Below are 27,495 nucleotides of genomic sequence, written 5' to 3'. Positions count from 1 at the left end.
GATCCTCTCTAAGCTGAAAACGTCACACGCTAACACAGACGTCGCACTGTTTTTGTGGCACACATTTCTCACATTTTCCAAACTTTTTTTTTCTTCTCTCTCTCTCTAGATATCACTCAAACGCAACGTTCACACCACAGACTAGTTGTATTCTTATTGTTTTTGTTGCTTTCTTTTTTTTTGTAAGCAGAGGAAGATGCCCAAGTTCCAAATTTGTGAGAAAAAAAAAAATTTGAGCTGTGAACAGGAGGAAGAGCCCTTACGCGACTCTTAATATTCGACAGGCTTTTCTTCAGAGACTGTGTGCTTTTTCCGCATCAACGTTAGTAGCGCTAGGACTTTTCGTTTTTAAACACCTAGCAGTGTAGAACCATCCGTAGCGCTAGTTTACAAAAAAGAAAAAAAGATAAGAGTTGCTGATAGTTGTACACTTCTAGCTGGTTGCAAAACCTATCTAAGAAAGCAAAAAAAAAGGACAGACTCTGCGGGAGCGGTCGCCCCCCTTCACCAGGAAGGGGCGGGATAGCCCCACCACATTGCCGATATACTGCCGATATACAGCCGAGACAAAGCGCACTGGCGCGCTCCTCTCAGTTCAGTGCATTTGAAGACCACCGTAGTACAGTGAACGGCAAGTACAGTCAGATGGGATAGACACAAAAGTAACTCTTCCGCAGATGGGACCATACAGGTTCGTTAAGCTAAGTGCCAGAAGCGATGATGAACATGCTCATGGCGCATATGTACACACCCCCTTTTTTTTTTGCTCTTTTTCTTTAGTAGGTGCAACACACCGAATCTCTTCTATTGGAGATTGAACAAAAAAATAGCAAGCGTGCAGTCCGTACATAAATGTGCTCGCTGAAAGACATAAAATAGTACTACACAATGGGGCATGCTCGGCCCACAAAACCTTATCGGCAGGCACGGCACAACAGAAGTGTAAAATGTAACATGACAATGCCTGCCAAAAAATGAAAGCGCTCCCTCCAGGAAAGAAAAAAATATATACGTGTATATATATATTTACCTCTTGCACGCGCATAAGGAAAAAAAGGAAGCCAAATTTAAAAAAACAAAAAAAACGAAGATTATGCTTTGCTTATTACGCATCCTAAAGGTAGAAAACACAGTGGAGAAAAAATATGCATTAGAACCATAGCCTCACCTGGCTTGCCGAGGCATCTTACCTTCCTTCTCCTGATATAAACAAACTTAGGTACACATAACAGGAAAAAAATCTTATATTGGGGCTAAACATAACATAGCAGCACCAACATAAAAAAAGAAAACTCACATAGTGATTTGTAATCTGACTAGACATGGATAAAAAAAAAAAATGAACACAATCTTCCCACTCCCCCAAAGGCTTTCCCTCCTTCCAAACCCAAAGTGATGTCCCTCGTTCGCTGCTCTCCAAAAATGAAGGAAGCAGCAGCTCTGCATTCAAGCAACAGTTTTAAATGTTGTGGAGTGGAATGTTTTTTTCTTTTTTTAATGCTGCTAGACCCTGTGCCCCCTCCCCAACCCAGTGTCGGTCAGGTCGCTAAAAAAAAAAAAACATTGTGGACAACTTTTGGGCCCCGTGTCTCACAAGTAACACATTGGTAACCCGGGAGCATCAAGGAACACACGAGTTCTTTAAAAAAAAAAAGGAAAACAAAAATTACTTTGCTAGGGCCTCCACGGAAAATATAACTGTGTATACTGCAGCGACTGAAATAATGACAATAATAAATGTTGAATACACAGTAATAATGCAGCAATAACAGCAATAACAACAATAGGTGTATAATGAGGTAATGTATAAATATATACAGGACCGTACAGGCAGAGTAGGTACCCATGCGGCAGTTGAAAAAACCCCCCATGTATTTTTTTTCCTTTTTTTTCTCGTTAACCTTTTCATTTGTACGGCCGTGAATACCAGCAACAGTGACTTTCTGAGGATATGCGACAAAACTGATGAAGAACTTAAAAAAAAAAAACAGCACACGAAAGCTCTTGTGTCCTCTTTCACTGCGAGAGAAATGAAAATCATGTGAAAATTCATGTGCAAAGATCAGCACACATGCGAGAAAAAGAGAGGAGGGAAGACCCTGACCATCCATCCGCCTTGAACTCCATGCCACGTGTCACCCATATTTATCTCTCTTCCTAGTCCCACCTTTTTTTTATCTGGCAGACCTGCACACGCGAGCACACGTCAAGACACGATTTTCTGTTGAGTGTTACCACACTGTTGTTATGTGTATACACTTTGTATATAGTAGGTATGTAGTTGTATATATATATAATATACTATTTATAAATGGGATAAACCCAAATGGCACATTTTGTCTATATGTATAAAAAAAGAAGCTAAAGCACAGTAAAAAGGACTAGGCACAGGGGGTACACGTACGTGTATATATACTTTCTCGTGAGCTTATCTCGTAGTGTAGCATGGGGGGATGGGGGAAGGGTGGAAAAAGGGGGGGTGTTTGTTAAAAGTGTGGCATAAAACAGGGACAAGCAAGTTCTTCCTTTTTGTCTTTGTCGGTCGTTTTTGATTGACTAAGAGGAATTTATGAAAAAAAATAAAAAGAATATCAGACAGGTGAATGAATAAATGAAGGAATAGAGCGAAATTCCTTAAAAAACAATGCAGAGACTCGAGCAGTCTATAAATGCCAAAAAAAGTGCCGCTAGCAAGGATGAGGTGGGGAAGGGACAGAGAAGTTGAGGGACAAAAAAAAAAAAAATCCAAACTGCAACGAAATAATAACGCAGCTGAAAAAAAAAGGGGGGGCAGGAAGGACTCCAACAGTGCCGCGAGAGCACGCAATCTGGATAGCAACCTGGATAGCAATCTGGATAGCGAGCACAAAGATAAGTTTGGAAGTTCGTAAGTACTACGTGCCAGTTAGCGTTCAGCACAACTAATAGGAGTGTAAACAATAAGCAATGACAATAATAAACTTGGCTTGCTATCCCTCCTAAGTAGATTTTTTCTTTCCTTCCAAAATGAGAATAAAGGGCGAGAGAGGGTTGCATCAGATCGCGCCGGGATCGTCGCCATCGTCGCGTGCGATAGTCCCATGCTGAACAAAGAGGTAGTCCCCCCTCTTGTTCTCCTTAACACTCTCTCCCTTAACAGCACTTTTCTTTTTCTTTTTTTGTGCTAATCAGTGAAAAAAACAAACAATGGAGACAGCTTTGTACTGGCAACCGCACTGCGGGGGGAAAAAAGAGAGCCCTCCTTCGGAACAACAAGGCAAATATCACAGTTAACTTTCTGTGTGTTTTTCAAAAAGGTGGCTGTTGTTGGTCTCAACGTGGATCAGTGTGCTCGCGCCGGGGCATCTCTCTGTCTCTCTCTCACTCTTGCTCCTCATCTGATCCCCCTCCCCCACCTGCGTCCCGGAATGTGGACACTGTGTCCAACTCGTCCCCTGGTCTTCGTGTCTTTCCCCGCTCTCTCTTCCTCGCCTTGTCAAAAGTAAAAATAAAGCGCGAGAGCTTCCTAAAACGTAAAAAAAAAGGGTGGAAAAAATGAAAGAACATTACTGTGTGTGTGTGTCTTTGGGGCTTCTAGCTTGGTTGTAGGTCGTGCTGAGCCACACAATGCTGCCACGAGGCAGAAGGGGAAAAAACAAAAAAAAAAAAAAAAAGAACGCTGTAACACTTGTCGAGGCCCGCCAAAACCTCAAAACGAGGATGAAAACTGTCCTGCCGCAAAAAAAAGTTCAGCACCGAGCCCCCCTCGCGTGAGGAAAATATTTTGGTGGCGCTAGTGGTCCGCTGCCGCTCCCCGTGGCAACAAAAAGAACAACACGCAATGACAGGTCGCGAGTAAAAACAAGCAAAGGCACACCGAAGAACAGGTACTCCTGGAACAAACGCCGCAGAAAACACAACTGCAAAAAAGTGCTACATTTTAAACCGTAGCAGTTCAATTGACGAAGAAAAGAAGCCCCGAAGAAAAACGACACCCCAAACTGTAAAGGCATTCAATATTACTTGGCTCTGGGTCCAAGACAGCTCCAGAGAGAGAATTTCACGGAACTACTGAAGAGAATACTGCATTAAGAGAAGCAGATTAGCAGCTCAGTAACTGCTTGAATGACATTCCGCATCTGCAGCAGAAAAATCCTCCTTAATATTTGGTCATTCTTACGTCCCACCGTACATACAGCTTTTCACACAAAGCGTGCCTTTGACGCAGAGCCAAGTAAACAGCCGCAAAACAGACAGTACAAAGCAAAAGAAGGTGAGAACAACAAACAAACAAACAAACAAAAAAAAAGTAACAACCTGGGGAGGGCAGCCAAACAGCGACGCGCACCATTCAGACAATGTAGAGTGTGTTGAGCACGAGGACGTGGTGGTTGTTCTTGGCAAGTGTGACGACATAACCCTCGGAGGTAATTTTGAGGCCGCAACAGCGGCTCACCTTGACGTAGGGACATTCGAACTCGGAGAGCAGAGTTCCGTCGCGTGAGAACACCACCACGTGGAAGCGGTTGCCGTGGCTATCGCCGACGAGGACATCTCCAGCGTCGCTGATGTCAATGCCATTGGGGAAATTGGTCACGCCATCGTAGCCGATCTTGCGCAAGTACTGGCCTTCCTCACTGAATACGATCACGCAATGACCCTAGGAGGGAGGGAGGGAGAGAGAGAGAGAGAGAGAGAGAGAGAATAAAGTCCTGCAGTCCATTACAAGAGTACTGATCAGTAACAGGTACTTGCGGACAGCCCAAAGCTACCCAAATTAGCAAAGGGTCAGAGCCCTGTCCCTCTGCCGCTGTAAACCTGCTTTTCCAGTTCTCCCGGAGAATTTGGGATAGAAGGAGTGTCCAAATCATGACAGAGCCAGGAGCAATGCTTTTTCAGAGCCCCGAACAGCCGAGTAGCAGACAACATATCTCTAGAGCCTGAAGTTTTAGGGTTTTACCCGATCCTTCCCCAAATTTGCACCCCGAATTGAAGGTTGCCTCTTTGGGGTGAAACCCGTTTTTTTCCCGGCAAATTGCCCTCTCTGGGATGTCTGTAGGAATGCACCAACTTACTTGTTTGGCAGAAAAATGCAGTTACATCACCGTTTGTACCATACCGCTACAGTTCGTTTGAATAACTGAGCCCGATTTCTCCCCGATTTTAGCGTAATGGAAGTTTTTTCACCCGAATTCGCATGAATTTAGTGCACACGTTTATTTACCCGATTGTTACCCCCCGAATTTAGAAAAAAAATATTTCCCGAAAACTTCAAGCTCTACATATCTCTGAACCAATCAGGGCGCACAGACCATGTAGCATCAGCACAAGGTCGCAGGCAGATCACAGACTGGTACTGCTTCTCCACAACCATTGGGGCATGGTCGCGTTTTGCAGCGTACTCTAAATTCAATTTCTGCGATAATTATGACTCTGTGGTGCAAATTACTTTTCATGGTGCATGATGTGGACTTTTCATGGTGCATCTTACTGGCCTACTTAACTGTTTTATAGGAAGAAAACAGGATATTAAAAATGACTTCTGTGCTACTTTAAGTAGAAACAAAGATAGAAATAACAAAAACAAGACTTTCGTGCAGACAAGTCAAACCTGGTCCTCAAACCTGAAGAAGTGCAGCCTACTGCACGAAAGTCTTGTTTTTATGTATATAGTAAACAGTTGATGCTCTTAACCGTCTTTGTTATTTTTGATTCTGCATCGCCGGAAACTTGTACATTGTTTTTTCTTCACGTTCTACTTTAAGTACTCAAAAAGCCTGAATATTTGCACAGCCCCAACATTTACCGAGGGCTCTCCGAGGAAAGACTTCGCTATATGTAACGTGCAGCACCTCTTGTGCCACAATGTACAACATGCGCATTATACGCTGAAAAATATGATAGCTGCTCCTTCTCTCCCAGTGTGAAGTACTGCGTGGGCAGGCAAAGCAAATGCAACCCCTACCTTGAAGTCGCATATGTAGTACTCCCTTCCACTGATGGCAATGTCCGAAGGCTCCCTCATGTATTCACTGCAGTCAAACCACAGCAGGAGTTCCCCAGCTTCAGAGATGACAAAAACGGTTGGTGAGACAGAATCCACAGCCACAATCTTGTTCTCAGCCGTGATCGCTAAGCCCGCTACTATGTCGATGTAGCGGATCGCTATCTTCTTGATAAAATGCCCGCCCTTGGTGAAGATCTGCATACGTGACCGTTCGTTGCCCCTGTCACAGATCACGTATTTGCCACTGCTTTTGATCACAGCAACCTGCATTCAAAATGACTGGGTTGGCCGGGCATAATGTGCACAACGCGAGCAATGGCACAGTTAAGCAGCATAGTGACACATTTGGGTTCAAGAACATTGGAACAAATTTAGATACCGTATTTTCTGGTGCATAACGCGCACCACGAGGTAAAAAATACCGGCACCATACGCTTGCCCTGTGGAGCGACCTCATTGGTCCTTCTCCAAAATAAGAGGGTACCGAGACAAGAAGTTGCAAGACATCTCCTCGGGAAGGGCTCTTCCCTGTAGAATTCCGAGGTATAACGTGGGAAACAATGTACATGTGTGTACACTGGAAAATATGATAATCGATCATCAAATACACTACTAGTATAAGTATAATCCTAGTTTTAAATTCAAACTTCCAGGTAATTTGGTCTAGTACTTTGGTCCCGTCAAGGTCGTGCATTTGAATGAGGGGCGTAAAATGGTGCACGTCGCGTCCAAAATCCACTGCGCTCGCACATTTTTTGGTCTCTCCCCGTTCTTCGGTCATCTTACAACATTTGCTTCCGATACTTGAAACCGCCTTGCCACCGCTAAATTGTTGCCGCGTTCAGTGACAAAAGCAAACTCTGCGTTCAAATGCAGCAGAGTGACGACGCCATGACAGTGAATGAACGCCGCTGGCGCTGACAACCACAACACCTGGCATCAGTCATGCCACGCTATTAGCCCGGTCCCGTAGCCCGGTCCCGTAGCCCGGTCCCGTAGCCCGGTCCCGTAGCCCGGTCCCGTAGCCCGGTCCCGTAGCCCGGTCCCGTAGCCCGGTCCCGTAGCCCGGTCCCGTAGCCCGGTCCCGTAGCCCGGTCCCGTAGCCCGGTCCCGTAGCCCGGCCCCTGACCTCGTTGTCGCGCTGATGTTCTAATCTAAGATGACCCCCCGGCTTCAGTACACAGGATTTTGGAAGAAAAAAAAAGGTCATCTTAGATTTGAGAAAATACAGTTTGATTAGAGCCTGAAGTTTTCAGGAATTTTTTTCTAAATTCGGAGAGCAAAAATCGGGTAAACAAACACGTGCTCTAAATTTACGCAAATTCGGGTGGAAAAACTTCCAGTACGCCAAATTCGGGGAGAAATCGGCCTCAGTTACTCAAGCTAACTGAACTGGTTCAGTACAAACGGTGATGTTTGGCAGAAAAATGCTGTTACAAGTTAGTGTGCAGTCCTACAGACGTCTCAGTGAAGGCAATTTGCAGGGTGTAAAAATCTGGTTTCACCCTAAAGAGGCAACCTTCAATTCGGGGTGCAAATTCGGGTTTCACCCTAAAACTTCAGGGTCTAAGTACGATGCATTCCTCGCACTGCCTCTTCCAGACACCTCTTACAATATATGACGTGCTCTTTACACATAGAAAAACATGGTATAACAGATTAAATGGGCAATAGCATAACAGCAAAAGTGTGTTGAACACACCTTGCGTGGATACCAGAGCTGCCCTTCCTCTTTGCCAGGAACCCCAAAGGTGTACTTGAACTCTCCAGTCTTGTCAAAGACTTGTATGCGGTGGTTATTGGTGTCAGCCACAATGATTTCTTCCTCTAGGCCCAGACAGAAGCCATGAGGGGAGCTGAATTGGCCTTTTCCTGAACCTAGCTGCCCAAACTTGCACCTGTCATGAACGTGGCATGTGCGACATGAGAAGGTGTGCCTTTATAATAAGAAAAACGTAAGCACATGAGTCTTCAATACTTCGATAGACAGACATCCAAGCTCTGAATGCAATAAAGTGCAATCCCATTCGAAAACTCTTAATCGGGACTTCTGGATTACCGCATTTACTCGCATAATTTATGCACCCCTAGTTTGGTACGAAAAATGACGGTAAGAAAATTAAAAAATCGCGGAATTTGCACACCCGCGTTTTCGCGGCGACGGCGTTTCGCTTACCGAGCGGTTTTTGCAATGCCGTCAGTGCTACCGAAGTTCAAATCAATGAAGTGCAAATTAACAAGTTCATTGTATTTGCTTGTATGTTGTGAAGAACAGAAGGATTGAAAGCCGGTCTAAGTAATAGCTTTAATCAGAACAAGTGAGCGAGACCACACAATTCGGTTAACTAAGAGAAGAAGCTGAAAGTGCATGCAGGTCAGCTGGCCACCAGCTCCTTTTTTTTTCACATATGTAGACAAAAAAAAAAAAATGAAAATTGAAACATTTCAACTGCTGGCTGGCAACGTTCACATTCTCGCGCTCACACTACCTACGCAGTCTCGCAACGACAAGATGCAAGATTCAAGAACGAGATTATCTTCGGAATATGGAATAGCCTTACCTGATTTGCATGGTGTTCAGTTTAGTAGATGAGCTCCTTGGTGGCGGCACATAACCAGTGTGCACAGAGAGCGACGAAGCAACTGCACGAGCAAGAATTAACAAAGAAAAATTAAATGAAATAACCTCGCAACACTTTTTATTTTTATATAGAATACTTCTAGAGTCTTACGATGCCATAGGAGGAGGAGCAAGTACAATGCACAGTACAAAGACACTGTCCACAAATTTAAACTAAAATACACTTCAATACAGACAACAAAAGAAGACAGCGTGTCGGATAAAACAGCTTGTTGTTTGTGGGAGACTATTCCAACTTTTGGTTGCTGCCGGGAGGAAAGAATCCCTAATACCCCTGTCAGACAGGCTAATTTAGTGTCACTTCCACTTAGTGTCATTCGTGTGCTGTCACACGACATCTTTTAGGGACACTCGGCAGAAAGTGCACTATCGATTCAATGAGTTCCCCAAGCTCACTTCGCTTCCCTTCGGCTGACAAAGTGTGCAGCCTCAACGGCAGGCTTTGTGGCACAGGTAAAAATATTGAGAACATGCGAGGGGTCCCGACACCACAATATTTTTAAACGAGTATATTTAACAGCGTGTTTATTTTATTCAAGTACAGTACGAGATGTTGCCAAAAAACATGTCATTACTCTCGTAAACAGCCTATGACAACTTCGCGGTCTCGGCGGCGGCCATTTTTGTTGTGGAACATGTTTGAGGCCAATTTGTTTAATGTTGGAAGAAGATTAACAGGAGGTGTTTCTAAATTAAAGAAAAAAACATTTTGAGGGAGGTATTGTGGAGCACGCCTAAAAATTTTGTCGCCGTTTATCCTTCTCTATCGTAATTTCCATCACTGCCACAAGTGACACTTAACTTAAGCATGTAGCAAGCACGTAGTGAAAGTGGCATTCGCTGGTTGGAGTGTACTACACGAAAATGACACTAAATCATCCCGTGTCACAGGGGTATTAAACAGAGTGGAAACGATACTGATCAATGTGTTTATGTGTTAATTTTTCAAACAAGGTAGCTCTCAAAATAAATATATAATGATGGATTAATGCATGTTTGATTATTCAAAATTAGCCAGAGGGTTTTCAGTTGTTGAACTCGCACTCTGAGATATAGTGTGGGAACTTCTGCTGATCGTTGTGACGGTGAATCATAGTGCAAATATTTGTTAAATAAAGTGCACTGCTTTGCGCTAAATCTGAATCTGTTGTGCCGAGTTTTGTGATTGATGCCGGAAGCCAAGCCACAGAACCATATTCTGATACAGAGCGTACCAAAGCCTTATACGCAATTAATTTGGTATTGGAATTAGCATCTTTAAATGTTCTTCGTAAAATATACAGCTTTGTGTTAGCTTTGGTGAGTATGTATGTTATAAATATGTTTGTTCCAACTAAGGTCCTCGCTGAACATCAAGCGTAAGTACCTGGACTGCCTAACCTGGACAAAACCGATCACTGATCACGTCACTGATCATGTACTAATTGTATTTGAGCACATTTTTCTTTTTCCGGGTGAAAGTCATTGTAACACTCCTTTGCTCGTTGAGGGTCGTTCGCCATTTTTCACACCATTTCATTACCCGAAAACATCACTTAAATGCGCTCGTAGATGCACTCACCGTTGGCAGAGAGAATGGGCACCCTTGGGCCACCAAGGCTACCCCCATTCACAAGGCCGTCCAAGAGCGGAGATCCACGAGAGGATGATCGAGGAGACAGTGCACCGCCATTCACCAAGAGGGAATCCACCAGGTGGCTCCCACGGTGGTGAGCAGAAGGACCCAGAGGTGACTGAACTGCAGAGTCCAGTGTCAGGCCTGGAACCACCTGTCCATTTACTATTATCTGCCCTGCAGTGCAAAATGCAGCAATGATGATGAGCTCCCGAGCATGTCCCCGCATGCTACCAATGTCAACGTCCTCACCACCCCGAAATACGGAACAAACAGTGATGAGACTGGGCACCCCATATGGTCACTAAAACTGCAGCTGCTGCAGGAGTGTACACATACTTTTCTTGCTCAGTTTTCAATGAACTAGTGGACTGCATTCAGCCAGGTCCATTTCCTTTCAAATTTAATTATTCAAAAAGACGCTCCAATGAAACGAGCCATGGGAACATTACTGACACTGCTTGGATGTTGCGCCTCGTAATGCGGAGGAAAAGCCACTCTTCTATGGCCATTTTTTTATAAAGAAAAAAAAAAAAAAACAAAGAAACAAAGGCTCAACTGAAATTGAAAAACTGCTTTGATGTGAACACGACATCAAAACATGGTCTTTCACTGGAGTAAATTTAAACCACCACAAAATATTGGATGCTATCCCCCTTTCTCATCCTTTAAACAAGTAACAGTAACCAATGCTCCACTAGCACTTATTGCACTATGGCTGGTGTCACTAAGTGTATTTGACTCCCAATATATTAATATTAGTATTCACAAAACAGGTACTCAAATTAAATTATTCCAGTGTTTCAACAAATTTCATCGTTCAAAATGAGGTATTGTTAATATCTGACTTCCATATGCTTCGTGATAATAAAAAAAACTTGCTCCCTAGTTTGTAAGTTCTTATTTATTTTATTTTTTTTCCACAAGTGTGCAAAAGTGTTCACTTCCTGATATCACTTGCTGACTTCCCAAGGTTGCTTCCCAAGCATGTGCCCCATCAGCAAAGATATGGAGGCTCTGACTTATGAAACTATTTCGTACACTAGAACTATGCACATCCATTTAGACAGAAGCATGTCAAATGTGAGCTTGCTGCTTATTTATCTCGCTATCGTGGATTCGCCCATGTATGCCACTGATGTAGGGACCGTATGGAAAGGAGCCACGACCAAACTTAGTCCACTCCTTTTGAAGTCCGTTCAGTGAGGCCACTGCCTTTACAAATAGGAAAAGGTGAAAGTGAAAGGTGAAGGACCTGCTGAGGTCACACATCCAGTGCCACAGAGGCTGTCAAGCTCCCCGGAGAGTATGCAAGTCAGTGCTGCCCACAAATTCTTACGATAAATCTGGAGGTCCTCCAGTGTTGCGTTCTGGCCGCTACTCATGCAAGCCTTCATCACTTTGAGAAGGTGACTGTGTCCTGCCGAGCAGCAAATGTGTCTCTACCATGACAGCAATGACGTGACGTGACAAGAAAAAAAAAGTTCCTTTTTCTTTCCAGGAGTTGCTTTCACATGCAGGCAGCCCAGTTATGGAGCTGTGAACATGTAGAGTCCAGTCTCAAATTTAGCAAGTGTGTGTCAATGTCTTGCAAGTTTGTGTTCCTGACACTGCAATTAGGAGCCGTAGGAACACTGCCCAGGAAAGCCACTTGTAAATGACTCTCGCTTAAGCTCATCAGCTCTGCTACAGGCGGGGTTGTAGGCTCACATGTGTGCACACGGCTGAACATGTGCCACAGGAAATAGCGACAGGTCTACCCTTCGTCAACATCCATTACAATGTCGTACCACCAAACGACATATCCGCGGAGGAAAGGGTAGCCGAAGCTCTTTGGGTGCACGCAGAACATGTGTCAAGTCTCAAACGTCGCCACAACAGCACTGGACAGCTGCTTCGGCCTCCTTGGGCCTCTTCAGCAGCGCGCAAGTGGGCAACGTTTGAATGGGTGGTGTCAGGTGGGTGACGCCACGCACTCACCGCATGTGCACTGACGAAGAGGCCCAAGGAGGCCAAAACAGTGGTGCAGTGCTGCTGGGGCGACGTTTGGGGCTCACCAAGTGACACGTTGCACAAAAAACCCGAGTGCCTTCACCTTCTTCTTGTCCCAAAACTTTATTGGTGACACCCATAGGCCTGCATTATTATGTTTGTTTGTATGGATATTCAGCAGTTGCCCTTCAAAATGCGATGATACAACAGAAGATGTTTGTACCTAGTCAACCTTACAGGAGCCGCGGGAAAGCTATAAATACACAGAACCACATCAGCTCGTAAAGATATAATTAAGTCACAAAAGCTTGTGCAAGATTCTCGACGCCAGCTTCGAATCTGCTCTCCTACTCCCGATTAACAAATTGCAATGCTTCCAATAAATTTACAAGGGCTGCCTAACCTACATCTTCACGCCTGAAACACCCTGGAATTTCCATGTCCCAAGATCTAGCACTTTATCCCACTTGGTATCTCTACAGAGCAGACAAGTGAGGTGCTCCAGCCTTGTAAGGCAGGATAAGCAGTTTGGAACATCAGATTTGCTTCCTAGATGCCTGTATTTGCCCTATGTAGCCAAAGCCACAACCGAAGATTAGCGCTCGGGAAATAATTGTTGCCGCTTTAGTCTGGCAAAGCATCCACGTGACAATTCTGCCTAGTCATTCAGATATCTTGCAACCAGATTTATTTAATATTTATTTGTTTATCCGACTTTGTTTGTTTATTTATCTTTAGCAGGCACGAGGCCGTGTTTAGTTGTGCTCCTGCTAGTCAGGGTATTCATCCGTTGTTCTTGATTCATTAGTTATACAGACTGTGCAACTGAGACAAATGGTTGGTAACTAAAAACTGAAATCCCTGTTTATGAATGATGCTTTGTCACATGCCTCCATAATGACACAAGCATTTAGGAGATATCTGTTGACCAAGCACGAGAAAACAGGAAACTATCAACTGTGGAATGTGCAGGAAACTACACCCATGACAGTTGATGGAATGAAGAGGGGTCAACTTTTCTTTTCCACTGTCCAAAATGGACTTCACGTGAGTGCACTATAAGAGTGATACAGAGTAGGATGACACGCAGGCACAGTGTCAACAGTGATAAAGACAAACAGGAGCATGAAATGAGCTGCAGAACTCAAAGGTTTGTGTGAATCACACCACCATGCAGAGGTGAAAGTACTGGACCCTGGCCTATGTTTTCTGCCTCCTTTCTGGCACATTTGAACTCACTAGAACCCAGTTTTGTACGAGTCCTTGCACGTGTGTAACGCACGAGCAATGCCAAGCACTTTGTCAGTACTGTAACAGTTTTTCTTAAATAATATGTAAGGGTTAAACATTAATAATTGGGTGTTTACGTCGCGAGACAACTGAGAAGGGTTAAATATTAAAATATAGATGGGTACGTATACTAAAATGTAGGGGTATTCAGCTGTTACGTCCCAAAGTGGCTATGACCATGAATTACGCCACAGTGATCAGTCTGCAGATTATTTTGCAGTCCTGAGGGCAATGTAGCCCAGAGGACTACATGCCAGCAACTTCTACCCTGCCACAAAGTTGCTGGCATCGCTGGCTGGATACCAACCCGCAACCTCTCGGTCAGCAGGCAGATACATCTTAGATAGATCTATTGGGACCAGTTCAAGGAAGACAATTATTCCCTTTGGCTACTTGCACAAATATAGCGGCAGCTCGCAAAATAATTGCTATAATAAATTGCTCCTTCTGCCAGACTCCTGAACTTTAAATAAAACGAGAACGGAGAGGACAGACAAAACGTAGCAGACCTAATTTTTAGACTACGCTTGCTTTAGGTATGCATAAATATGACACCCCATAACTAGGGACTGACTTTTTAGAGTTAAACCCGTATCCGACCGATATTTACCCCCCGAACGAAATCTGTAAAATTCGGGTTTAACCCGAATCTACCTGAAAACATTCGGGTCGCGTGGCACACTCATAAGCGTGCATTAAAATAAAGTTTGATAACATTGCTAAACATTAGTTCCATGTTATGACAAATTTTTATTAAACAAAAAAAAGTCACCCGAATACACCCGAATTCCTGACGACAGAATATGCCGTAACACGATTTAACCCGAATACACCCGAATTTTCAAATGAAAAATATCACCCGATATTTACCCCCCGAATTTGGCCAAAAACAAAACCAGCCAGCACTCGTCTGCTCCACCTTAGCCAAATACTATCATCTACTGGTCGCATGCAAATCCACCAAGTCCTCAAAGGCAAGGCTCTTGAGTAACTCCCCAACCCTTCTAAAAGCAGGGCAGGGCCAGTCAAGGGCAGAAATATTGCCTTCAAACAGGTCAATACCAATCATTAATTTGTCCTACATGCGCATGCCATGTCACAACAGCAACAACGCTTTGAATGCGCACAAGAAAGACTTTATTGCTACAAAAACGGTGTGTTAGAAAAAAAAGCATAGCATAAAAAATATGCATCTGTGAATACACAAAAATTGTGTCTCCTTGCGGTTCAGAGAGTCCTTGTCAACCACCATCAAGCGAGAGGGGGGGAGGGGGGGGGGGTTAGCAGGCCTTGCATTTGTGGACTGGTGGCACCCACCTCTCAGACATTCACACCACTACTCACCACAAATCACCACCACCACCCCGCTGTAAACCCACCTGAACTGTTGAGGGAAACAGATCCAAGCTTAGCCAATGCCTCCAGGTTGTTCAACACATTCTGCTCCGCAGTACCAATCCCAGAGTCCATAAGGAGGTCGGCTAGCGTACCCCCTCCTGCTCCCCCAACGATGGGGCTGCCCACGTGTGGCTGGTCGTCCTCTCCAACCGTTCCTCCGCCTGCCATTCCGGCCAGCCGCGCAAGGTTGTACTGTGCCACAACGTTGTTGGCCAAGAAACCATCAGCTCTGACTTCCAGCGGGCTCACCGAGCTAACCGATGCCGGTGGTGCCAAGACGCTCGCAAACGGGTCAGTTCCTTCGAGTGAGGAGGCTGCGGAATGCAGGGGGGACGAAATGCCGCCGCCAACACCGGAGGAAGTGGATGAAGAAGGTGGGGGCGGCGGAGGAGTGGGGGGGCTACGCGGGTACACGAGATGTCCAAATGATGAGCGCACTGCGGCCTCAAAGCGAGCACTCTCGGTCTCAAAGACCAGTTCAGTCTGGAGCTCCGGTTTCGGCGTGTTGTTCAGCAAATACATCAGGCGGGCTCCCACAAGCTGCACAAAAAAGATCAACAGCACAATTTACGATCGGTACGGCCACGTGTGCACTGCCACAAGCAATGTCACGTACCGGCTTCAGAGAGAGCATTTCGAGGTTGTTTGCATGCTTCAGCAGGCGTTCCGTGAAGCGGCAGGCCACCTCTACTTGCTCCGCAGTTTTCTCCACCATGTGGAAGGCATCCATGATGCGCAGTTCCTCCTCGGAGTGCATGTTCTCGAGTTCCGCCAGCAGCTCATCTTGACGCTTCTCCAAGATTGCTTTGTAACTCTGGAATGTCTCCTGTAAATGTGGCAGCCAAATTTATCTTTGGTCATTACCTACTCAGAAGGGGAACGGCAAACGAGTTGCCTGTCGGTCAGCTAACCTGAATGAGAGAGCGCGTATTATCCCTCTGCATCTGCAAATCAGTGAGACCAGTCTGCAGAGCGGAAAGGGAATCTTCAAACGCAGTTGCCTTGAGCCTCCCTTCTGCCATTAGTGCTTCTAGCTCCTCGCGCTGCCGTGGGCCTGCCTCGGACGCCCGCTCGCACCGGTGCTCAGGCTGCTGGTGCTCACTAACCATGCACTCACTGCAGATGGGTACCTGTGACAAAAAAAAAAAAGCGTGAGCAACCATCTAAGGCAGGGCTCTAAAACACCTGGCACGCACGTGTACCGCGATGACGTATTATTGGAGCCTGAAGTTTTCTAGAAATATTTTTTTCTAAATTCGGGGGTAAAAATCGGGTAAATAACGTGTACTCTAAATTCATGCGAATCCGGGTGGAAAAACTTCCAGTATGTTAGATTCAGGGTGAAATCGGGCTCAGTTACCCAAATTAACTGTACTCATCTCGTACAAATGGTGATGTAACTTTGTTGTCAAACAAGTTAGTGTGCATTCCTACAGCCGTCTCAGTGAGGGCAATTTGCCAGGTAAAAATCGGGTTTCGCCACCTTAGGGGGCAACCTTCGATTCGGGGGTGCAAATTCGGGGAAGAATCGGATCATTAAACCCTAAAACTTCATGCTCTGCCTACTATGTGGCCCGAGGGCCCTTGACCACTAACGGAACTAAGCCACCCCAACATAAAAATTAATGAAGAATTCGGAATGAAATCAGGTTTTCAGGTGTTGATTTAACCCTTCTTGTGGCTCATGGACCTCAGCAAGTTACGGACATAGCCACTTGGTCTTCACAAGTGCTTTGGTAAACTATATACCTCTATAACTGCTGTGAGGATTAAGATGGGCTCATCTTATTCTCACACTAAGTTAAATAGTGACACACTGAAAAAGTAGAAATGGAGTACTTATATGCAAAGGACATTGTATTTGTTCAGGCAGAGATGCACCCCTTTCACGATGCTTACAGCAAAGTAGCTTACAGCTCCCTCAAGGGGACACAACGGTGCAAAAGCTCCCCCTCGCGGAATCAAAGATGCCGTCACCTTGACACCAGCACAAAGGGAACGAGATTCATCCGTTGCCTTGTTAATCCCTGATTAATGCGCAAACGAAACAGTTGATTTATGCTTTCCCTCCTCTTTCCTCCCCAAGGAGCGCGGCAATGCAGATTGGTTCCCTCAAACGATCCCCCACAATGATGGGGCAAATCATTTGAGGAGACCAATGACAGGCTAGAATAAATTTTTGTACTCCAATGCCCCTTTAATAAAAGCCGTAACAAACTACTATCAAAGCGACGATCAATCTTGCGTCCTGCATTCCTCGCTTTTTCTAACAGTGCTGCGAATCTAGGCATTACCCAGACCGCAGCATAATCACTATTCCCACCAAAAGGATACTCTATTTACTTGTATATTTTGTGCCATCGCATAATTTGTGCACCCCTAGTTTGGCAAAAAAAAAAATGCTAAGAAAATAAAAAATCGTAATTCGTGCACCCCCATTTTTTTATTATAAAAAGTAAATATAAATATAAAAAGTAAGTACGGTAATCACAAACTGGCTCACCTGGCAAGTGAGACAGAAATGCTTAAGCTGCTCCCCAGCATGAGAAGGACAGGCGAGAGGCCTGTGGAGCTGAGCCATCACCGATCCATCCCCGCTGGCATTAGGCTTTGCACCCAGTTCTTCAAAGGTGAGCACGGCATGACTTTCGAAGCACCGCATGTACCGGTGAGCAGTCACACAGTTATTGCACAGCAACGACGCACAGTCTGAGCATCGTGCCACAGCAGGCTCCCTGGCCTTACATGACGTACATGCTGCACCGGGGCCTTCCAGAGCAGCCCGCTCAAGCTCGTTGGCTAGCACGTGGTCCAAAGGGCAGGTCTCACGTAGTGCTCCTTTGCTCTTCAACTGCACCAAGAGAGGCGTGTTGTTAGAGAGCACAACGGTACGACGCGGCAACAGCATTTTGAAATTCCGAAATGAAATGACTTACGGCAACAACATTTCTGCTGTGTGTGCATACGTGTGTATCACCCCCCTTAGCGGGCCTACAATCCACCGCAGAATAGGTGTAAAATATCATGCTGGAGATGCCACAAACTACAGTCCGAGCTCCTAAGAACAGATCCAGCTGTAACAGACATCCTGGCCATAGTTGTCTCGTGACATAAAGTCACAAACTGTCCAGATATAACATACGATTCCCTCATTTTGTGTCGTGGCTTCGACATCTGATGGTTGTGCTCAACTTCACATGGAGAGGAAACTATCGTGCCTGGCATCCTGTGTGATGACCAGATTGTGACAAATAGATAGCTATGTAAAGCCAGGACAGTGAAACTGTTTTTTGTGCATGTGGAAATGCTGGAGGGGCTGGAACAAGGTACTATTGCAAATAACTGGGGGAAAAGAAAAGAAAATCTCCTTCAGCAAGAAATTGAAGACCACCAGTGCTGTTGACTAGGGCAAAAGGCAACCAGACATCACAAATGCTACGGATCTGTCCAAGCAGACCGCGAGCTCAGAAGTGAAAACAATGGATTGCCAAGATGCGGAGCCACGCAGATGTTTCCTCTCTAACCAAAGACAGTTTGACAACCAAACTAACCAAAGTTCGACAAGTTCTGCACTTTCAAAAAGTCCTGTCAAACCTCAAATTCAGCCCTTATTCCTTATTTTGGATATAGGGCACTCTAGACAGTCTCAACACAATAATTTTCTGCATGATTATGAGGGGCCTGTGGTATCAAGCTTAAACTATATTGACAGCTAGAAAAGGGAAGCAGAAACTTTAACATACCAGGATATCGTTTACTGATTTGGTCCCATTGCCATCACAGCATGCAAGCAAAACTAAATATTCATGGAAATACCACATCACAGTATGGTTGTGAATATAGTCTGGACAACCGTACCACACATACACACAACAGCTGCCTACATCCACTGCATTTACCTCAAAAACACTATCAAACTACTTCACCTTTGTCTCATGTCCGCACTCGGGACATGTAATGGAAGTGTTTGCTGGAGCAGGGCAGTCTCCATCGCCAGATTTGCTCTGAAGAAGCTTCTCAAGACAGGCCTCACAGTAAACATGCAGGCAAGCGAGGACCCGTGGCTGCTTGTACCCTTCGTTGCAGAGGCCACACTGCTGCTCAGAGTCTTCACAACTCCCGCCCAACGGAGAGAGTTCTCCACTGTTTGCCATCACTACAGAAATGCATAAAGAACAATCAGTCACCCGGAATCAAACCTCACTCACAGCAAAATGGCTACTTCTACATTCATAAACAGGTTCTGCGGCACCATGAAACAATGAACACAAAGTTACTGACAAAAGTTGCGTTCTCGAACAAGAGTTCTGGCGGTAACACACAGAGGAAAAATTTGTTTCATATTAAAAAAACAAGCTATCTGAAACGATCAGTTGCAATTAATTTTGTTATCTTTTAAATACATAACTTACAATCGAGAAAATTCGATCATGTTCACTATAATTCAAGTACTTGTGTTTTGTCCACCTGGGAGGGAGTGTAGACTGTTGATCATAAAACTGCATACGATATCACACGCACAGTAAATGTAGGCCCTTGTATTTTCGGGTTTTACGCAGTTTCAAAATTTGGGGCAAAAATCAGGGGTGTATTTCAGGAGCTGTAAAATTAGGCAATATCGGGTGGAAAAGCAGATTTTTGAGTGTAAAATAAAATTTCAAAAATCTCTCCTCAGACTTCCGAGAAACACCAAACGTCGCACGGCTGTGCTGAATGTGCAGTGCTTAGTGTTCCTCAGGGACCATATTGGTGGATGGTCCCTGAGGAACCCTGAGGAGGTCCCTTGCTCTGTGTCAAGTTCATTCGTTCTGGTTTTTCATGGCACAAGGGCAACTATGTGTAAAGTTCGTCTTCAGTGTTCTTCGGGTTTTACCCGAAGTTATGGTGATGCAATTTGGGAGGCAAAAGTGGGTTTGAGTAGATTTAAACCTGGAACATAAGGCTCTAAGTACATGTCAGCTTCACATGGTACACCAAAAACCTGACTCCATGTAAAATATGGAGGAAACAGCATACGTGAATGAAAAAAAGCTAATCCTCTGTACCACAGAGAGAGGAATAAACAAGCATATGTAAGTGAGGAGCAACTGCATTGAAACCATGTAGTGCCGGCTCTCATACAGCGTTCACGACCGCTTCACAATCACAGCCCCAACGCTGATCTAGCTCCTTGTCCGCTACAATCAGACCTGCACTCCCCCGCTCAGAGTGGGTAGTAGCTCTTGCTGCCGCTGCTACAGAATATGCGTCTCTGTGAGATGCATTCCTACATGTGGCAGCTCGCAGGCGGAACTCCTTTTGTACGGCTATGATCGGACAAAGAAATGCAGGGAAAGGGGGGCGTTCCCGCAATACATTTCCTTCAACCAATTGGGTGCGCTGGAAGTGACGTACCCTCGACTTTCTTCGCAGATTCGGAGGAACGAAAGAGGAACCTATGAACTGGTACCTTTCTTCACGTTTTAATTACAAACTGCGCAACGAATGAACCCGTTCTACGTTTCTTCTACGTTACAGTTCCTTCTGCACGGTGACAGGACCTTTCATACCGCAAAGAGTAAGTTTGGCACTTTAGTGCCCATTTAAAAACCGTGCTCGGCTTCAGTACCGTGATTTCACGCGTATTAGCCGCGGCTTATACGCGATTTTTTTTTCTCCCAGGTGCTCTGTGGCTTATCCACTGGTGCAGCTTATCTGATGATAATTTTTCCCTGGTATTTTGTCCATACGCCGGTTTTAAGGAAAGGCCCGACAATGTCTCTGGAACAGCACCGCTCTGCCAATGCACGAACAGTGCGTAACAGGGGCGCGTCCATGTTCGAGTAGACTGACCTTCCTGATGACATCCCCCAAGCAGCTTTTACGAAATTGGTGACAGTAATTCAGGTCTTCTGGAAGGCCACTGACCCGTCAATCCACGAAAAACACGCAACAAGGGCACAATCCGATGTTGGAGCCCCTGTTGAGTGCCAGAGCAACTAAAATATATGCTAACATACGAACAATTTTGTGGGGCATGTGAAAAATGGTTCCATACAAAAAGGGCAGTTTCACAGTCATTGAGAGGATACAGCAATACCACTGAGCACTATACCTAGCAACTGCCCCTCTGTCAGAACAGTAAGCACCTCAAGCAGCTTGTATGTTCTTAAGGCACAAACATACTCTGTGAAGCAGCGTAGAACAGAGGCATTCAGGTGAACGACAAGACGAGGAATGCGTTTATTCGTCGTAGTTACAATACTCTCCCTTGCGAGGCCCAATTTCGTGGTCAGAGGAGCTTACATACGAAAGACAGTGATGTAGACGTGAAAGTGACGGCGGGGTTGAGGATGGATACGTAGAATGAGGCTGATGATCGCTCCTCTGCGGCACTGGTGTGGAGACCTGGGCCTTACCCCTGGTGCCATCCCAACCCAGCTCTCTGACGCTGGCGGCGAAGCTGAGGGAGTCGTGTAGTCCGCGGAGCAGGGCAACCTGCTGCATTGTCTTACGCGTGTGTCATGTCGTCATTTTTCGTTGTTGCATTCTGCCTCGTTAAATATCTCTCAGTTGGTTCGTTAGGGCTAGTGTGTCGATGCCCAAAGCATCACAGTCATCGCATGGAAACGGCGGTGTGGGAAGGGTGTCGTCATCGGAAATGTTGAGCAGCAGAGCAGCGAGACACTCAGGTGAACGATGAGGTGAGGAATGAGATTCTTCGGGCATGGGCACCACTCCTGTGCCTTAGTCGTCATCATGTTTTTTTTACGCCATGATATGAACATGCTACCTTCAGGAACTGCCATGCAAAATATTTCCTTCTGGAAGCTCGCATTAGTTTACAAGAGCACACAAGAGCAGCGGCAATCGCTCCCACCTGCTTCTCGCATGTTGTGATGTCAGATCAGCTGAGCACTTTTATTGGCTGGTGAGAATCGTCTGCTACAGTCAACTGCTCTGCTTCAGAAGGAGGATGGGCAGCATCGAAGACAACCGCAAAATTAATTAAAATGAGGGCTCTACTCTTGGGTGACTCTCGGGATTTCTCAGACTAGCAGCTGAGGGCTGTTCTGACCCGAGAGACTGACAGCTGCCCTGCACACCAGGACTACACACATTCTTTTTGCGAGAATGTGTCCTATGGCTTATAATGTCAATTTCTACTCTTCCTGACATAGGCTGCCACAACCAAAGGACAAACAGTGGACATTCCGGAAAACACAGCACAGACTCCGAATTTACTGTTGTCTGAGACCCACTGATTAATATTCGATTTTTTTTTCTAATGGATTGGTACGATGCATACGGAGCAGTAACAGCTGTATTTATGTGACTGTGTAATTACTTGTCCTTGTTGTGAATGTTTACAGATTACTATAGTACCACAGGCATGGTACACTGGGAATTTCTTGGGGAGGGCACTATGTTTATGGAATAAGGGTGCAGCCACATCAGCCATCTTCAACATGTCATAATTGGTCAAGAATGATGGCTTTCAAAGATGGATGTTCACTAAAGGAGCAATGAGGCGACATTTAACGTGGCTCGAGATCCTGCTTCATCTGTCAAGCTGTCCACCAGAAGTCACCATGCACAATACTCTCGCTCTGCATTATAGCTGTGCAATGGAATTTACAAAAAAAATTGTTGGAGAAAGCAGCTGCAGACTCCAGACATGATTCTCATGTGATGTACTGGAGGCTCTGTGCCTTGTTTCTTTGTTCTTTTTTCTTCGTAGCGCACACGCCGCTTATACATGCTTGAGCTGTGCGTCACCGGTCACGTGACGGGAGTAGCATACATCACGACGTCCTCTCGTTCTGAGATGCGCTCTTTTCACGAGGAGGAGAATTTGCCAAAGGTGCGCGGAACAGAGCCCTCGGGCTCGCTCTGTAGGTTACCTGCGCTTGTCGTTCTTTCGCAGGAACTCATTTTATTCGTTGGAGAACAATCTGCACCGAAATTTTTTTTTTTTTTTTTGGTGTCACCTCGGTGCTTTTTTGGGTAGTAACATGGTATCTTGCAAATACTTTTAAAAGGCAGTATTTAGTATCTCAACTGTAATACTTTTTGGTAGTAACTTGTACTCATTTCTTAAGTCACTCAAGATACTCCCTTTCATTTTTTAAGTCACACAAGATATTCCCTTTCATTTTTTTTTTGCGAGATAGGAAGGTCGAGAATCAATTAACTTCGTCTGCTCTGCATGGGAACAGGCCACTTGCATGTGCATATATGTATTTCACCTCAGATATTCCAGGATACCACGTCCTTCTGCGTTGTAGCCTGCAGAAGTGCATGGGACCTTAGTACAGGTCCCGACAAAAGTTTACGGAACATGCGGGCTGTGCACTTTTTCGCTGCTGCGACACCCTAGCAGCAGGCGGAAGCGGGAGTGTTAACTGCTTCGGAAGGGTGGATGAGTGCGCTATTAGCGATACGCTGCGGTAGTTAACGGTATCGCTTGTCTCAAATGCACGTGCCCGCGATGAGGGTTGGATTTCACCGCAGTGTTCCCAAACACCGCATGACTGAAAGATTGTGATGGCTGGCAGCTTGCCACTATCATTGGGATAACAAGGATGAGTCATAGTGAAAACACACTGTGCATTGCTTTTATTGGAAAGCAGCGATGCACTGACAAGCGAAAGAAACAAGAGGCACCTGCCAAACAGTTGAATCGTTACAGACTTAGTGGTGATAAGACTGAATATCAGAGGTAATTGGCACTTCACATAGACAATCTTTCCATCATGTGGTGTTGGACAGCACTACAGTGAAATCCAACCCACTTCGCGGGCACATTCAAGAGAAGCAATAATGAAACTACCGCAATGTATCGCCAGCAGCACATTCATTCACCATTCCCCCCGACGAAGCAGTGGACTCTCCCGAACTCGCCTGCCGCTAGGGCGTCGCACCGGAGAAAAAATACGCAGCTTGCGTGTTCCGTAAACTTTTGTCGGGGAACTGCACATACGTGGGACGATGGGCGCGTTAAGTGGCTGCTCCAGAGCGCGAGTGTTTAGCACTCCTACCGTTAAGTGGGTACGCTCACACTCAGAGCTTCGTACACGAGCGCACTCTTCCTCACACCTGCTTTTCGAGGGTGCACGAATTTCAGTTTGATTTGGAATTTTCTGGCGAAGAGATATATGGGATCATGCTCGAGGGTGCACGAAAAGGGGCATCATGCTCCGTCACGTGACCTCTTCCCTCCTCTCCATGAAAGCGGCAAAAGAGAATGCAGGACGTGGGGCGGCAGCAGCGCAGAGAGAGTAGAAAAAAGAGAAAGGGAAAAACAGCAGCACAGCAGACATGTTCAAGCATCCAAGTGCTGTTTAATACTGGCTCCAGGAGCACGAAACCCAGAGAACCCAAGGAGGAGCCAGAGAGCAGCCACTTAACGTGCACAATGTGTTCGCCTGAAAGGCATGTTGCTGAATGATTAGGGTCTGGAGAGCCAAGAGAGGCCAGGGGAGAGGACCGCTGTTTCACAGGGTCTTAGCGAGCCAACAACTGGAAGGCACTCTTAGTTAAAACATTAGATGTAGTTTAAGTGGCTCACTCACTTACAGTGGCTCTTCCTCCTAGCACACAACCGTCTACTATGTCAAGTTGGTGGAATAACGGACAAGCTACATTGTCGGGCAAGATGTTTGCGGAGGAGGGTACGGACAAAGGATATCGCGGGAAAAGAAGGGTATCCAATCGAGAGTTTTATAGTTTCACTCAGTATTTGTTTCTGAAAAAAATCCACAAATTATAACCTGGTAGAACCTCGAAAGTAACAAGTTAATTTTTGGAGAAATTTACTACTCTACTAAGTTACTTTTTTGCCTAGAACTCAATGACTTGTACTTATTTCTGGTATCTTGCCTCTACTAGTCTGTCTGTGTTGTCGTTTTTTGTCCTCCAGTCTCTGGTTTTTAAGGCATGGATAATTTTTCAAGGCTGAGTATTTAGTACCCTACTCAGTTACTTTTTTGCCTGGTACTCAATTACTTTTTTTTTTTATCTTTTGCAAGCCTGGAGCATAGCCAAGCACAAACAAGAGCTGGGTAACTTAGTGGAAAGATCTAACTGTCAACACATTAAGATGATGTTCCTTGTAGGAGTACATTGTGATTCCACTCTCATGAAGCTGTGATGCCATTCAAGCTAGGTTGCTCTGCACAACAGCGGCTTGCACTTCAGCCAATAGCAGAAACGACTTCGCCATGGAGTTCCATACTACTTTAAACTATAATTCCGCATTCTACGGACACTGCGGTCATCACTGCAAAAGCATGCACAGCGTTTAGAAACCTCCGAATTCTTTCAGTTGCGATAGCGTGCATGGGTGGTAAACAGACATCTCTCTCACAGCATGAAGACAAAGGAGAGACATGTTTCTATATAACTTTGTACTTCCGCACACACACTATAGCTTGGCTATACAAAAACACGATATTGTATACAGGTAACTGCGCTATTACCAGCCCTGCGACGCCGCGTGTCCATACAGATCGAGACTTCGTACAGACCTTCGTTCTCAAGTAAACCAGAAGTGAAATACTTTTGAGCTTCAAACGTTCGGCGCGTGAGCGCAGTTCTCGTTTTAGAATCTCGTCGTCCAACCTTTTCGTCTGGCATTCCTTCTAAAGGAAGAGCTAAAATCATGAGACCTTGGAACCCACATATTGGACGCCACAACAACTACGCGCATGCGGCTCTAAGCCTTGCCATACCACTCTGCACTTATGCATGTGCACAGTACTACACTTTCTGGGCAAATAAAACGTACATTCATTGCAATGCATGTCTGCAAATAGCTCTAAAAGTTTGCAGAAGTCACCTTTCCTTAGGCCTAACATGCGTACGACATTCGAAGTAGTCCCCAGAACTAACAAACCACCTTGCGCTCTTGTATGCTACTCCCGGCAAGGAAATTACCTGTATTGCCTGCGGTTGGTCTCGAATATCCAGCGTGGAATATGCACTCCTATACTTCGTTTCTCAACCATGAAAAATCTTCAAACTCTCAACCGCCATACTTACAGCAGGTAACTGACGGCTCTGTCGCCGATTGGTCGTCTGCTGAGGCAGAAATAAATATATAAAGAAACAATAAACGTACCACGCGCCATCTAGTGCAGAGGTGTCGTTCTGCGATGTAAATATTAGTGAAACTACTACAGGTGTGATAAATAGAACGCGATACGAAGGAATCAGTTTGTCTTGCCCAACATACCCCACAAAAATGCTGTCGAACACACGCTTCTTTACAGAAATCACAGATCACTCCCCCACTTCAACGACCCTAACCGAAGTTCCTCCCTCCCCGTTTTTGTTTACTTCGTTTTCGCCTCGAGACGGGTATCGTAACCTTAAAAACAAAATCGAAAGCCTGTCACCAACTCAAACGAAATAGGGCTTCGCATTACACTGTATTTGTCTTTGCTCAATGGTATGACAGCATATCATGTGCCGTGGGTCTGTCCGTTTAACTTATTCAGGGCTAGATCAGTCCATTTTTGCTCCTGTTCCCTGAGCGTTTCGTTGATGTTGTTGTTGTCAGGTTCCGGATCAGGAAGTTCTATCACTGGCACTGCGATATCTTCGTCCGGAAGCTTATCGTCTCTCCACTTGCCGTCTACTATGTCAATCAAACGTCCTTCTCTGATGACATCGCTATCCATCTTGCAGCCTCGCGAATCTAGTAGTTTGTGGAACTATTTGTACGCAATGGTGAATGTAGTGAACAAAAAGAAGCGACAGTGCAAAATACGCACCAAGTGGTAATCACTAGCACTGCGTCAGAGAGCTAGAAAGTCAGCAAAACAGTCATGCAACGCGCACCCACACCTTTCTCACAAACTGCCGCTGCCGCCGCTGCGCCATTCAATTCAACATTGGCTTCTATTGGATATTTTCTGGTTGCTACTGGATTTTTCATGTCGTGGCTGTCAGGAAAAGTTGGAAGAGGTCGCGGTTATTATTTTTTGCTCTGTTTTAGCTCACGTTCCTATGGTAACTATGGTGAGCTGGATGGTTACGCATGGTAACGGAACGCCGCTGCATGGGCGATCGCATTCCAGTGCTCTGATCAACTTGCTTTGCTGTCTGCCAACCAGTGACACAGCGATGTCATGTTGCATTCACACCAAAAAACCAAAGAAGGACGAGGTCGACGCAGCAACGGGTGTGGTAAAGAAAGAGGAGCAGTTTGCAGAGAAACAGTCATGTGCTGTCAGACAAACACACACATGCATGCTTGAGAAATACACGCAAAACACACGCCACGCCGGTTCCCGGTGAAGTCGGCCCAAGATGAAGGCCCGCTCCCCTCCGTTAGGCAATCGGCCAGCACGCAGTAATCTAACTGTGTGTATACCACCACACAAAACCACTAATTTTCAAGCCATATGCCCTCAATTGGCCTGCTACATGCAATGCATGTGTAAGGCAAAAAACTCAATGCTGAATCTCTTGCATGAAACAGCACCTGTTAAGTTTATTTTATGTGTACATATACATATAAACCTTCAGTTGTAAAGAGGTGGAGAAGCTCACCCATAAAGCCTTCACACATGTATGGCTTTTATGGGA

The 27,495-nt window shown here is 45.4% G+C and overlaps 1 protein-coding gene across 3 annotated transcripts; it reads right to left on the bottom strand.

Annotated features, from left to right (window-relative positions):
* Positions 1–106: 106 nt before the first annotated feature.
* Positions 107–26,167, bottom strand: LOC135394706 (B-box type zinc finger protein ncl-1-like). Of its 3 annotated transcripts, none has more exons than XM_064625576.1 (11): positions 25,945–26,167; positions 18,849–19,078; positions 17,426–17,773; positions 15,834–16,052; positions 15,539–15,748; positions 14,904–15,462; positions 10,189–10,419; positions 8,548–8,629; positions 7,689–7,923; positions 5,945–6,250; positions 107–4,639 (listed from the first exon to the last, which is right to left on the bottom strand). In XM_064625576.1, the coding sequence occupies exons 2-11, from the start codon at positions 19,074–19,076 to the stop codon at positions 4,331–4,333; spliced, it is 2,727 nt and encodes a 908-aa protein (XP_064481646.1). In that variant the 5' UTR covers positions 19,077–19,078; positions 25,945–26,167; the 3' UTR covers positions 107–4,330. The 3 variants fall into 3 exon arrangements, with proteins under 3 accessions (XP_064481646.1, XP_064481645.1, XP_064481647.1); XM_064625575.1 differs by having other exon boundaries at positions 25,840–25,990; XM_064625577.1 differs by having other exon boundaries at positions 7,689–7,884; positions 25,840–25,990.
* Positions 26,168–27,495: the final 1,328 nt, after the last annotated feature.

This window comes from Ornithodoros turicata, chromosome 5 (assembly GCF_037126465.1).
Source record: "Ornithodoros turicata isolate Travis chromosome 5, ASM3712646v1, whole genome shotgun sequence".
Taxonomy (NCBI): domain Eukaryota; kingdom Metazoa; phylum Arthropoda; class Arachnida; order Ixodida; family Argasidae; genus Ornithodoros; species Ornithodoros turicata.
The sequence above is the reverse complement of the archived record's forward strand: the minus strand, read 5'-3'. Positions and strand labels throughout refer to the sequence as shown.

Excerpts from the sequence above, each read along its gene's own strand:
- LOC135394706 (XM_064625576.1), bottom strand. The coding sequence starts at position 19,076 with ATGGCAAACAGTGGAGAACTCTCTCCGTTGGGCGGGAGTTGTGAAGAC. Across the intron at positions 15,749-15,833 it reads ATACGCGCTCTCTCATTCAG|GAGACATTCCAGAGTTACAA; the intron begins GTTAGCTGACCG and ends CCACATTTACAG. Across the intron at positions 15,463-15,538 it reads AAATGCTCTCTCTGAAGCCG|CTTGTGGGAGCCCGCCTGAT; the intron begins GTACGTGACATT and ends TTTTTTGTGCAG.